This window comes from Acanthochromis polyacanthus, chromosome 1 (genome assembly GCF_021347895.1).
Source record: "Acanthochromis polyacanthus isolate Apoly-LR-REF ecotype Palm Island chromosome 1, KAUST_Apoly_ChrSc, whole genome shotgun sequence".
NCBI classification, from domain to species: Eukaryota; Metazoa; Chordata; class Actinopteri; family Pomacentridae; genus Acanthochromis; species Acanthochromis polyacanthus.
The window spans coordinates 36,568,339-36,581,664 of NC_067113.1; the positions used below are offsets into that span (position 1 = coordinate 36,568,339).

Consider the following 13,326-nt stretch of genomic DNA (forward strand, 5'->3'; position numbering starts at 1 on the left):
TCATAGAGGTCTAGGTGTTCACAGAGGTCTAGGTGTTCACAGAGGTCTAGGTGTTCACAGAGGTCTCGGTGTTCACAGAGGTCTCGGTGTTCACAGAGGTCTCGGTGTTCACAGAGGTCTAGGTGTTCACAGAGGTCTAGGTAGAGGTCTAGGTGTTCATAGAGGTCTAGGTAGAGGTCTAGGTGTTCACAGAGGTCAAGGTGTTCACAGAGGTCAAGGTGTTCACAGAGGTCTAGGTGTTCACAGAGGTCTAGGTGTTCACAGAGGTCTAGGTGTTCACAGAGGTCTAGGTGTTCACAGAGGTCAAGGTGTTCACAGAGGTCAAGGTGTTCACAGAGGTCTAGATGTTCACAGAGGTCTAGATGTTCACAGAGGTCTAGGTGTTCACAGAGGTCTAGGTGTTCACAGAGGTCTAGGTGTTCACAGAGGTCTAGGTGTTCACAGAGGTCTCGGTGTTCACAGAGGTCTCGGTGTTCACAGAGGTCTAGGTAGAGGTCTAGGTGTTCACAGAGGTCTAGGTGTTCATAGAGGTCTAGGTGTTCATAGAGGTCTAGGTGTTCATAGAGGTCTAGGTGTTCACAGAGGTCTAGGTGTTCACAGAGGTCTAGGTGTTCACAGAGGTCTAGGTGTTCATAGAGGTCTAGATGTTGGAGTTAAATGTGCAGAGTTCCAGAACTTAGTGTTTTGGTGTGACATGAATAAATAAAGTGTGAAACGGTGAATTCAGACTGGTCAGCTGCATAGTGACAGAAAAATGTTGTGTTATTTGACAGTAAAAGTGTAGCAGCTGAGTGAAGCTGGTAGATGTTCGTAGAGGTCTAGATGGAAGCAGAATGAGGGTTAGATTGACTCTTGGTTGGAAAGTTTGAGTAGTTTCTGTTTTGATGCGTTTTATCAGAACTGTAAATCCCGTGATAAAAGCTGAACTCTAAACTGCATTTCACAGCTCTGCTGGTAAATGTCAGTGACCCGTAGTGCTGTAAAAGCCTGAAAGACAGGAATCCTGAGTGGAGGTCAGTGCTCTGCTGTGGATGAGATGTCTGAGGAGTCCATTAGGAGCTGGTGGGTTCATGTCCACAGTGGTTAGGTTTAGTACAGTAGATGGAGACCCACACTTAGATTAAAGCACATTTATTTGTACCTAAACCTGCAGCCGGAGCAGCTTTTAAAGGTTTGCCATCCTTGTTCCGCTGTGTTTCAGGGCTTAACAGCATTTAGTCATCTCTAAAACCAGCTTGCGAAGTGATACCTTAATCCTTGCCGCTCTGAATGGACTGATCGTGATGCATGAGGCTACTTTTAGCTGCTGACAGTCATAAAACCATCGCAGCTCCATCCAGGTGTGTGCAGCTGCTACCTGCTCACATTTATTTGCGGCTCTTATTGGACGCTGTGTGTTGACAGCAGAGTGAAGACAGACTCTGATTCTGGATGAGTAAAATGCAGAACAGATGCTTGGATTTGGGTGAGTGATCTTCTCAAACACTGAGGTTTGGAGCGGAGTCAGAGGAGGAATGTTCTGCTGTAATCCTCACCGGGTTCCTCCAAACGGACATTAACAGGTTTCAGATTGAGTCAGACTGTCGGCTGGATGCAGAAGAAGGGTCAGTTTACTGTTTCACATCAGTAATGATTGAAATAACGGTATTAATTATTGGAAAATATTGGATCTGATAATCGATCACCTCCTGATCAACTCAGCAGCAACATCTGGATGATCTAGAAACAGCTGCTAACTGTTTTATTCCTCAGTAGTTCTGGTTCTGGATCAGCAGCTGCTATATTTTCCTCTCTGTTCTCATCATTCAAACAGAAACTAACCAGGGATTTAATCTGCTGCTGGTTCTGGTGGTTCATGGTTCCTTCAGGCAGATCATCTGCAGGTGGAACATTTAGAACATCTACTGATGAACGGAGGATTTATTTCCTGTCATTGAAGGCAGGATGAGACATTCTTCGTTCTCTTAGTTTCTGGAAGGCAGCTTCAGGTGAATCTTTTAATAAACAGTTAATTAATAAATCAGCAGAAGCCTGAAAGAACATTTTCTGCCCTCAGGAGGTGAATCTGAGCTGGTGGCCTTCAGTGATACCATCACCTGTCCGTCAGCTCAGGTGTGCAGTCAGGTGTGGCTCATCTTACCTACACAGCAGCTATTATACAGGATGTTTGTTTTATAAACCCGACAGACCGGCTGCTCAGTTTCTCTCTCATCATAATCCAGCATCCTGATTGGAGGAAATCCACTTGAGAACTTTCTGCAGATGATTACACAGATTTGTTATTTTTACTGAATAAAAGCTGAATCCTCAAACACATACATCTCAGTAGCATCACTTTCAATATTCTTTACAACATTTAATTTATTGCCAATATTATTTTCTATTTCAGTACCATTTTATATTCTATTTTTATTTTAGTTAATGTCTCGTGTTTGTGTTGCTCTTCTTTTAGGCACTATTTATTATCTTATTATTATACATCATATCATTTTAGGCTAGATTATATTTCACTGGAATTCTAATTTTTTTCTGTTGTGACCCATACTGGGTAAATTCATGCCACTGACGGCTGCAGACCAGACTCCATTCACAATATTTCCAGTTTTAGGCTCGACTTTATCCAGTCAGTGTCTGCTTTTAGTTTTTTACTGATGTGTCATTAAATCCTATTCTGTGATTCACTGCAGTTATTCTCAAGTTTGAGGGTTTTTTTCTGAGCAATATCTGGCACAACAGTTTCACGATTAAATAAGTAAAAACAATACGTCTTATATTAGTGGATAATAATTCTATTTGGTTATTTTATGTTTTATAGCCAATACAAATAAATCATCCTATTTATTTGATAATTTTATTTAGTTATTTTATATCCAATAAAAATACATCTCATGCTATTCATTGGATAATAATTTTATTTAGTTTCATATTTTCTATCCAGTGAAAGTTAATCCTACCGGTGGTTCCTCCTCCACTCCTACTCGCTGTGCTTCAGTCTCAGTGACGCCTGAATCACATCCAGGGAAACCTCCGTGTTCGTGTCGACAGATTCCTGCTCTGCTGCAGTTTCTCAGGCTCAGCATGCCGTCGCTCTGCAGCGAACAGTTCAGCTCACGCAGGCAGATTCGCTGGCTGATTGCCATCGGAGTGCAAAAACAACAAAGAGTAGATTCTGTGCCGTAATCAGCCATCAGGCTGTAGTTGGGTCACGGTCGGGTTCAGGCCTGTTCGACCGTGAGGTGCTGATAATACTGACAGTCTGTCAGATTCAGGCGTTTCCAGCTTTCGTTTCACCTGCCAGTTAATGCTGAATGGACGAGCAGCAAAATCATTTCATAACACAAATAATCAGGATTAATAGTTGTGAGCAGAACGGCAGGAAAATATCTGACGTCAGTAATCAGGATTATAGGTTTTAGTCCTAATTATGCAGCTCTGACGATGATAACAAATCTGTGAACTGATTTATTTTCTCTGTTTCCTTCTCGCAGTAAATCATTTCTAGGTCAGTGGCTGTCAAAGGGCTGGAGTTGCAGCCATTTTTATCCTGCCTCGGCACAAATTGGTTGAAAGCTCTTCTTTTTCTCTGTGAGGGGAAAAGTGACATTGCTGAGCGTGATTGAATTACTTCCCCTTATATAAATGCTGCTGTCACATGTCTGTGTTTGCCTTCCCATTTTCATATAGCAGTTTGAAAAACTCATTTTTGATTTTTGCAGGATTTTTACATTATACATCAACAATGGTTGGGTTTTAAAAATAGCATATTTTATTCCTGACACATGAAAGGTCAGTGGAAAACCTGGTTAAACTTTCACCATTTAGGAGGGATTATTTAGTCTTGCACCAGTGTGATAATGTGAGCTTTTGTGTAATTTGTTAATAATTGTGTGTAATCTCTGATTTGTTTGTTTAAGTCATGCCAACATGTCTTTATCCCAGAGGGCAGCAAAACAAAGCTGATTATGTTGTTAGAGATAAGGAATGCTGTTCCAACTGCTGTGTTTTGCCTTCATCTCTAATTGTGAATTCTTTGTCTTGCAGGCAGGTGATACCAGACGCCAGCTGATCTATCCCAGCGTGAAGAGTTCAGGATAGAAGAGGACACAGCGTTCACTGCAACATGAGGGTGGAAGAGCCTCTGCACCACTGACAGCCACAACTGGAATGATATCCTGACTTCTTTCCTGAGAGTAACCGAGTTAGCGATGAGCGGGGGGATATAATGGCCAAGAACAAGGATGCTCGACCCCCGACATTCGCCGTCAGCGTGGTTGGCCTCTCGGGGACGGAGAAGGAGAAAGGGAACTGTGGCGTTGGAAAGTCCTGCCTGTGCAACCGATATGTGCGTCCGGACGCTGACAACTACTACTCGGAGCACACCTCGGTGCTCAGCACAATAGACTTTGGTGGACGTGTGGTCAACAATGACCACTTCCTGTACTGGGGGGAGGTGTCCCATCGAGGGGACGAGGGGTTGGACTGTAAAATCCAAGTCATCGAACAAACAGAGTTCATTGATGACCAGACGTTTCTCCCTCATCGGAGCACCAACCTGCAGCCGTACACCAAGCGAGCGGCGGCGACCAAGCTGCAGTCGGCGGAGAAGCTGATGTACATCTGCACGGACCAGCTGGGCTTGGAGCAGGACTTTGACCAGAAGCAGATGCCCGACGGGAAACTGAACATCGACGGCTTCGTGCTCTGCATCGACGTCAGCAAAGGCTGCAATCGCAGGTTTGATGACCAAATGAAGTTCGTCAACAGTCTGTACTCTCAGATCGTCAAGTCCAAGAAGCCCATCGTCGTCGCTGCCACAAAATGCGACGAGTGCGTTGAGCAGCACCTGAGGGACCTGCAGGCCTTCGTCGCCAGCAAGAAGAACTTGATGCTGATTGAAACGTCGGCACGCTCCAACGTCAACATAGAGCTCTGCTTTAACGCCCTCATCCAGCAACTGGACAAAACGAGAGGGAAGCCAAAAACTGTGCCATACCTGGAGGCCTACAAAGTCCAGCGACAGCTCGTAGCCTCGGTGACGGATCGATTTGAAAAGCTGATGGTTCACAGTGTCAGAGATTATCATACCACGTGGAAAACTGTGATCAATAATCTGAAGGGCCAGCCAGACTACGACGAGTTCATCACCTTGGAGGGCTCCAGGAAGGCTCGAAACATGTTCACAAAGCACATCGCACAACTGAAGCAGGAGCACATCCGGAGGAGGAGGGAGGAGTACCTGACCACACTGCCAAAAACCCTCAACAACCTCCTCAACAATCTGGACGAAGTCGAGCATCTGTCGTGGCCCGAGGCGCAGAGCGTGATCCGAAACCGACCCGATTTCCAGTATTGGTTTGTGATGCTGGAACAAACGCCGTGGGACGAGACGGACCACATCGATAACAGCGACCGCAGAATACCCTTCGATCTCCTCGACACGCCTGACGGCGAGAGGATATACCACAGCCACGTCCAGCATCTGCTGTCAGAAAAAAGGAGGGTGGAGATGAAGGAGAGGTTCAAGAAGACGCTGGAGAGGGTTCACTTCATCAGCCCTGGGCAGCCGTGGGAGGAGGTCATGTGCTTTGTGATGGAGGACGAGGCCTACAAGTACATCACAGAATCAGATAGAAGGGATGTTTACTGCAGGCACCAGCAGGAAATAGTTGAAAGGGCCAAAGAGGATTTTCAGGAAATGCTTTTCGAGCATGCTGAACTGTTCTATGACTTGGACCTGAATGCAACTCCCAGTTGTGACAAGATGACAGAGATCCACAGCGTTCTGAATGAGGAGCCCAGATACCGAGCGCTGCAGAAACTGGCGCCGGACCGAGAGTCACTGCTGCTCAAACACATCGGCTTTGTTTATCATCCCACTAAAGAAACGTGTCTGAGTGGACAGAACTGTGTGGACCTGAAGGTGGAGCAGGTTTTAGCTAACAGGCTGGTGCAGCTCGACCACGGACGCTCCAATCTCTACTACAACAGTGCCAACATTGATAAGATCAACCTCTGCCTGCTGGGGAAGGAGGGTCTGTCCCAGGAACTGGCTAATGAAATTCGAGCTCAGTCCACAGACGACGAGTACACCCTGGATGGAAAAATATACGAGCTGGAGCTGCTTCCTGTGGATGTGAACTCCACGCTCCTCTTCAGCCACACCTGGGTCACCACCTTCAAACCTCATGGCTGCTTTTGTGTGTTCAACTCCATAGAATCGCTTAACTGCATTGGTGACTGCATCGGCAGGATCAGAGCTGAGATCGCACAGAGCCGGAGAGAGCGATTCGCTCAGCCGCTGCCTTTCATCCTCATCCTGGCCAATCAGAGAGACAGTGTTTGCAAAAACATCCCCATCCTGAGGCACCAGGGCCAACAGCTGGCCAACAAGCTGCAGTGCACCTTCGTAGACATCCCGTCTGGAGCCTTTCCACGGAAATTTACAGAGTTCCAGGTCAAGCAGGGGCTGCGAGCAGTGCTGGAGGGGCTGAAGCACAGCTTTGACGTGTTGGCGCCGCTGCCCTGCATCAAAGACATGTCTGAAACTGACCTCAGAATAGTCATGTGTGCCATGTGCTGGGATCCGTTCAGCGTGGACCTCATCCTCTCGCCTTTCCTGGACTCTCACTGCTGCAGCGCCGGGCAGCCGGGTCAGAGCAACACTCTGATCCTGGACAAGATCATCGGGGACAGCCGTCGGAGGATTCAGGTCACTGTCCTGTCATACCACTCTGCCATCGGCGTCCGCAAAGACGAACTGGTGCACGGCTACATCCTGGTCTACTCGGCCAAACGCAAGGCTTCCATGGCGACGCTGCGGGCGTTTCTGGCCGAAGTACAGGATGTGATCCCCGTGCAGATGGTGGCGATCACCGACAGCCAGGCTGACTTCTTCGAGAACGACGCCATCAAAGAGTTGATGACGGAGGGAGAGCACATCGCCACAGAGATTGCCGCCAAGTTTACTGCGCTGTACTCGCTGTCGCAGTATCATCGGCAGACGGAGGTGTTCACCCCGTTCTTCAACGAAGTGCTGGAGAAGAAGCTGAGCATCGAGAGCTCCTTCCTTTTGGACAGCTCGTCACGCGAATGCACCACCGGAGCCAGCGAAGACGTCTTCCCCACCTCGCCCCACAGCCATTCCCCAGCCTACAACACCTACTACCCAGAGTCTGATGACGACAACGAGGCCCCCCCACCCTACAGTCCAATCGGCGACGACGTCCAGTTGCTGCCGACACCCAGCGAGCGAGCCAAGTACCGCATCGACCTGGAGGGGAACGAGTATCCGGTGCACAGCACACCTGTCGGAGACCATGAACGCAATCACAAAGTGCCTCCACCTGTCCGACCCAAACCTGTGCTCCCCAAACCCAACGTCAGAAAGCTGGATCCCAACCTGCTCAAAACCATCGAGGCCGGCATGCGAAGCAACCGCAGGATGCCTCGCGGCCCAGTGACGCACACCGAAGACGTGGAGGCGTCGGACAACTATGCAGACCCCGTGGACACGCTCCGGTCCAGGGGCTTCCACAACGACGACATATACGCCGTGCCTGACGACACTCACAGCCGCCTGGTCAAAATACGAAACTCCTTCGGCGGGCTGCACAGCCTCCATGGAGGAGGTGAGGAGGAGAACGGGTTCGACCGCAAGTCTCAGGCTGGACGGCGGCCGTCCAAGTACAAACACCGCTCTAAAATCTTGTTCAGTAAGACTAAGGCCTACCAAAGACGGTTCCACTCCGACAGCGACGGCGAGGAGTCCGGCCCTGCCACACAGAAAAAGAAAAAGGGAAGAGCCCACCGGGGCAGCGAGGAGGACCCTCTGCTGTCGCCCGCCGACCCCTGGAAGGGCGGCATCGATAATCCTGCGATCACCTCCGACCCCGAGCAGGAGGACAAGAAGATGAAGAAGAAGAAGACACCCAAGACGCAAAAGGAACCGAAGAAGGTGAGTTGTCTTTGTCATGACACTCAGAATGTTAAGGCCGGGTCACGGGTAGGGTCATGGTTAGGGTTGGTAGGGTCAGCTCTTTCTGTTTTGTCATTTTTAATGATAATAGTAATATGATTTTTATTGTCTTTGCTGGACACTCAGACACTTTTTTACATGCAAATCATAAAAACAAAAACAGTCTGTTTTTTACATTTTGTTGATGATAAATGGGGCCATTTGGCGATTTATAATATAATATATATAACAATTAAAAAAGACAGAAGTCCTTTCAAAGCTACCGGCAGGTTTTGGGGCTCAGAGGGTTGAAGTGCTTCATAGAACAACAGGAGTAGCGGTATAATAACAGAAATAAGAGGCAGAGCTGTGTCCTTATTCAGGTCTCTGAATGTGTGAATGAGAGCTCAGATTGTGGTTCACAGTGTGGAGATATGAACACATTGCTGTCTTTACCAGGCCCCAGACTCATAAGGAGAACAAACTCATTTGATAATTGATTGGTCGGCCCTCTGAAGTCGTTTACGAGCCTCCCAGACGAGCAGTAAAGGCTGATAACAGTTGGACCTATCAGAGCTGCAGCTCTTAACAGACTTCATTCAGCGTCTAAATGTCAGGACAAACGCTGTGTGCTAAACAACTACAGCAGCAGAGAGGTGTTTAAATGCAGGTGAAGCATGCATTAGTACAGCATGTATTCACAGAAACGGACCACATCCAGCTGCATCAGCATTCACGAAACTGCTCCAAAATGGAGCCTCAATATTTTCAGTTTGAATGTTAAAACAACTTTCAGCTGCTTTTCTCTTCATACGCTAACATCCAACATGCAGCCTGTTAGCAGGACCTTCATTCAGCAGCTAAATATCTGCAGCAGGACCTTCATTCAGCAGCTAAATATCTGCAGCAGGACCTTCATTCAGCAGCTAAATATCTGCAGCAGAACCTTCATTCAGCAGCTAAATATCTGCAGCAGGACCTTCATTCAGCAGCTAAATATCTGCAGCAGGACCTTCATTCAGCAGCTAAATATCTGCAGCAGAACCTTCATTCAGCAGCTAAATATCTGCAGCAGAACCTTCATTCAGCAGCTAAATATCTGCAGCAGGACCTTCATTCAGCAGCTAAATATCTGCAGCAGAACCTTCATTCAGCAGCTAAATATCTGCAGCAGGACCTTCATTCAGCAGCTCCCTGCAGCCGCTCGGACTCTGAACAAACATGCATGTGGATCTGCAGATAATAATGCAGGGTTAGGGTTATAAACGGCTGCCGGCGCTGCGTGAATGCAGCTCATTGTTGAAAAATTCAAACTGTCTTTGATAATCAGAGAGGAGAGCCAGAGGAGCAGCACAAGGTACAAAATGGAAGGTGTTTAGTCGCTGTCCCAGCCAATTAGACGGCGGCTCCGACCGCTGTAGGCATGACAACACTTTGAAGAGCAGAGGACTCTGGGAAATCAAAGCACCTCGTTACTTCAGTCGCTGTTGTCTTCCTCTGCCTTCATCCCACTGACTCTGTCTGATGTATTCCCCGATTACCACCTCCTCTTCTTCTCTGTGTTCTTCCTCCTCATCCTCCTCTTCTTCTGTGTTCTTCCTCCTCATCCTCCTCTTCTTCTCTGTGTTCTTCCTCCTCATCCTCCTCTTCTTCTCTGTTCTTCCTCCTCATCCTCCTCTTCTTCTCTGTTCTTCCTCCTCATCCTCCTCTTCTTCTCTGTGTTCTTCCTCCTCATCCTCCTCTTCTTCTGTGTTCTTCCTCCTCATCCTCCTCTTCTTCTCTGTGTTCTTCCTCCTCATCCTCCTCTTCTTCTTCTGCTCCTCTCATATCCTCTGCCTCCTCTTTACCTCCATCTCATCTCTTCTTTGTGTCTGTATTCCCTCTTCTTTCATTGCTTCTTTTTCTTTCCATTGTTCCTTCTTTTTATCTGCTTCTATCTGCTCTTTATCCTAAATGTCTCCAGTCCCTAAACTGTCTTTTAAATTCACTTTTGCTTCCCTTTTCCTTCTCTGCTGTTCTGTCATCCTTCCTCATTTCTCCCCTTCTTCCCCTTTCCTTATTTTCCTTCCCCGTTCTTGTTTTTCATCCCTGGTTTTAATTCTGTCCTTCCTCCTGGTAGGTGAAGTCCTCCAAACCCCCGAAACCTCTGTACCCTCCGACCCGGAGAACCTGGGAGAGTAACTACTTTGGGGTTCCGCTGCAGAACCTGGTGACTCCGGACCGACCCATCCCGCTCTTCATCGATAAATGTGTCGACTACATCGAGCGAACAGGTGAGTCGACCTGTTTTCTGTCTTTGCGTGGCCTGCTGGTGCGTTCAGGTGCAGCCGGGTCGTTTTACCTTTCTGAATGTTTACCTGTTGAAGGGGCGTGGCTTCAGGGTGTGGGGGCGGAGTCAGTAGAGTTGATGTTTAGCTGGTGTGTCGCCATCAGGCTGCCAGTCAGAACATGTTAGACTTCAGAGAGCTCATCAGCTCCTGTGAGGTTTGATTTCACAATCAGATTAAAGACAGTCAGATTCAAAACACCAGTGTGTGATCAGGAATAAGAAACTGTCAGGAAACGTTAGTGATTCCAGTTATCAGACCTTTACGGTGCTTAAAATGTCAGGACTGTATTACAGGCTTTATGTATGTCATCATGTTTGTGCTGCTAACTGGACAAAAGGAGCGTTTTGGAGATAATCTGCTGAACTGAATGTGTTTTTTTTTATCACTTCAGAGACCAAACAAATAATCAATTAAAAAAGAAAATACTGACAATAATCAACAGCTTTTGAAAAAGTGAGATGTCAGTAAATGAATGAAGCAGAAACTAGATTTAAGAAAAATAAAACTGCAGCTATATTCAATCAGCTGTTCCTTCATCAACTATGAGTCAGTTTGGGCGTTACATGTCATAATCAGTCTTTTTGGAGAGTTTCTAGATGAGTCCTGGAGAAAAACTGAACAACTTAAAGCTCAGACCTGGGTTTGTTTTAAACTGCTGCTCACTTGGGATAAAACAGTTAAAACATGAAGAACTTACTGCTCAGTTGTTCCTGTTTTAACGGTCTGGATCGCAGTCCTGTCCGGACTCGTTCCTGCAGTGCATTGTGGGTAGGTTTGTGGCTGTGGCCCAGCTGTCGGCCTCTCCCTTAGATTCCTCACATGGTGTTTCTGCTGTGGACATGTTAAAGGCGTTTATTCTCTGACAGACTGAGATATCAGAGCGTTAGTTTCTGCACTGAATGTCTGAAACCTCTTCAATGACTGATCCGTGTGCTGCAGTATGTATTTACTCATGGTCCTCTGTGGTCCATGTTCAGGCCTCTGACTCTTTACACTCTGAATAATCTGACCTGGAACCTGTTGGAGTTTGACTGATTGTGTTTCTGCAGATCAGTCCAGTGTTTGTCAGTGAGGTGTAGTTTGTTCCCACTTAATTAAATCTGTAGTTACAGGATCCACAATATGATTCAAGTTCCAAACATGATTTTAAAGGTTGACGTAAAATCTGCATCATCTTAATATCATTAAACTCTACAGTAGTAATTTAACCTCCGATTTCTGCATCCGGTGAAGTCAGACCAGATTAAAGCTGAGATAACTCCATGGAAGTTAAAAGTTGGTTTTGTAGTCAGGATTTAAACATTATGTGTGAAAATACACCAACATCTAAATGTATATTTGTATGAATTAATCTGTTTAAAACTACAGTTAAAAAAAACACAACTGTTTGTCAACTGAAAACTCCTGTTCCTGAATATAGAAGCAAAGTTTTGGTTCTGGTCCAAAAGGTTCTGTTTCAGTGGTTCTGGTCCAAAAGGTTCTGTTTCAGTGGTTCTGGTCCAAAAGGTTCTGTTTCTGTTTCAGTGGTTCTGGTCCAAAAGGTTCTGTTTCAGTGGTTCTGGTCCAAAAGGTTGTGGTTCTGTTTCAGTGGTTCTGGTCCAAAAGGTTCTGGTTCTGTTTCAGTGGTTCTGGTCCAAAAGGTTCTGTTTCAGTGGTTCTGGTCCAAAAGGTTCTGTTTCAGTGGTTCTGGTCCAAAAGGTTGTGGTTCTGTTTCAGTGGTTCTGGTCCAAAAGGTTCTGGTTCTGTTTCAGTGGTTCTGGTCCAAAAGGTTCTGTTTCAGTGGTTCTGGTCCAAAAGGTTCTGGTTCTGTTTCAGTGGTTCTGGTCCAAAAGGTTCTGTTTCAGTGGTTCTGGTCCAAAAGGTTCTGTTTCAGTGGTTCTGGTCCAAAAGGTTCTGGTTCTGTTTCAGTGGTTCTGGTCCAAAAGGTTCTGTTTCAGTGGTTCTGGTCCAAAAGGTTGTGGTTCTGTTTCAGTGGTTCTGGTCCAAAAGGTTCTGGTTCTGTTTCAGTGGTTCTGGTCCAAAAGGTTCTGTTTCAGTGGTTCTGGTCCAAAAGGTTCTGTTTCAGTGGTTCTGGTCCAAAAGGTTCTGGTTCTGTTCTGAAGGAAGTGTTTGAGCTCTTTCTGCTAAAAATTCTCTGAATGTGTTTTAATGTTCGGCTGAATCCCCATGAAGCTGCTGACAGGTTTGATCCCTGAGTGTGTGTGTGTGTGTGTGTGTGTGTGTGTTACTGTGTGTGTGTGTGTGTGTGTGTGTGTGTGTGTGTTACTGTGTGTGTGTGTGTGTGTGTGTGTTACTGTATGTTACTGTGTGTGTGTGTGTGTGTTACTGTGTGTGTGTGTGTGTGTGTGTGTGTGTTACTGTGTGTGTGTGTGTGTGTGTGTGTGTGTGTGTGTGTGTGTTACTGTGTGTGTGTGTGTGTGTGTGTGTGTGTGTTACTGTATGTTACTGTGTGTGTGTGTTACTGTGTGCGTGTTACTGTGTGTGTGTGTTACTGTGTGTGTGTGTGTGTGTGTTACTGTGTGTGTGTGTGTGTGTGTGTGTTACTGTGTGTGTGTGTGTGTGTTACTGTGTGTGTGTGTGTGTGTGTTACTGTATGTTACTGTGTGTGTGTGTGTGTGTGTTACTGTATGTTACTGTGTGTGTGTGTTACTGTGTGTGTGTGTTACTGTATGTTACTGTGTGTGTGTTACTATATGTTACTGTGTGTGTGTGTTACTGTGTGTGTGTGTGTGTGTTACTGTATGTTACTGTGTGTGTGTTACTATATGTTACTGTGTGTGTGTGTGTGTGTTACTGTGTGTGTGTGTGTGTTACTGTATGTTACTGTGTGTGTGTTACTGTATGTTACTGTGTGTGTGTGTGTGTGTGTGTGTGTTGCAGCAGCTGCTGTTCTGACTCCAACCACTAAGAGACGGCGGTGAGGTGATGATGACAGTTTGTGGTGTTGCGGTTTCACAACACCAAGTGTAAAATGTGTGTGAGGCTGTAAATATGACTGGAAGTGTGTAGCTGTGATTGTGTATCAGGTGGGTTGTGTAGCTG

At 46.5% G+C, this 13,326-nt stretch overlaps 1 protein-coding gene across 1 annotated transcript in view; it reads left to right on the forward strand.

The window, feature by feature from the left end:
- The first annotated feature begins 2,858 nt into the window (after nt 1–2,858).
- arhgap5 (Rho GTPase activating protein 5) overlaps nt 2,859–13,326 on the forward strand; it is a 28,480-nt gene continuing 18,012 nt past the window's right edge. The window contains exons 1-2 of the mRNA XM_051947554.1: nt 2,859–7,954; nt 10,074–10,227. Coding sequence (XP_051803514.1) covers nt 4,223–7,954; nt 10,074–10,227 — 3,886 coding nt within the window. The 5' untranslated portion in view covers nt 2,859–4,222. The remainder of the gene's footprint in view (nt 7,955–10,073; nt 10,228–13,326) is intronic.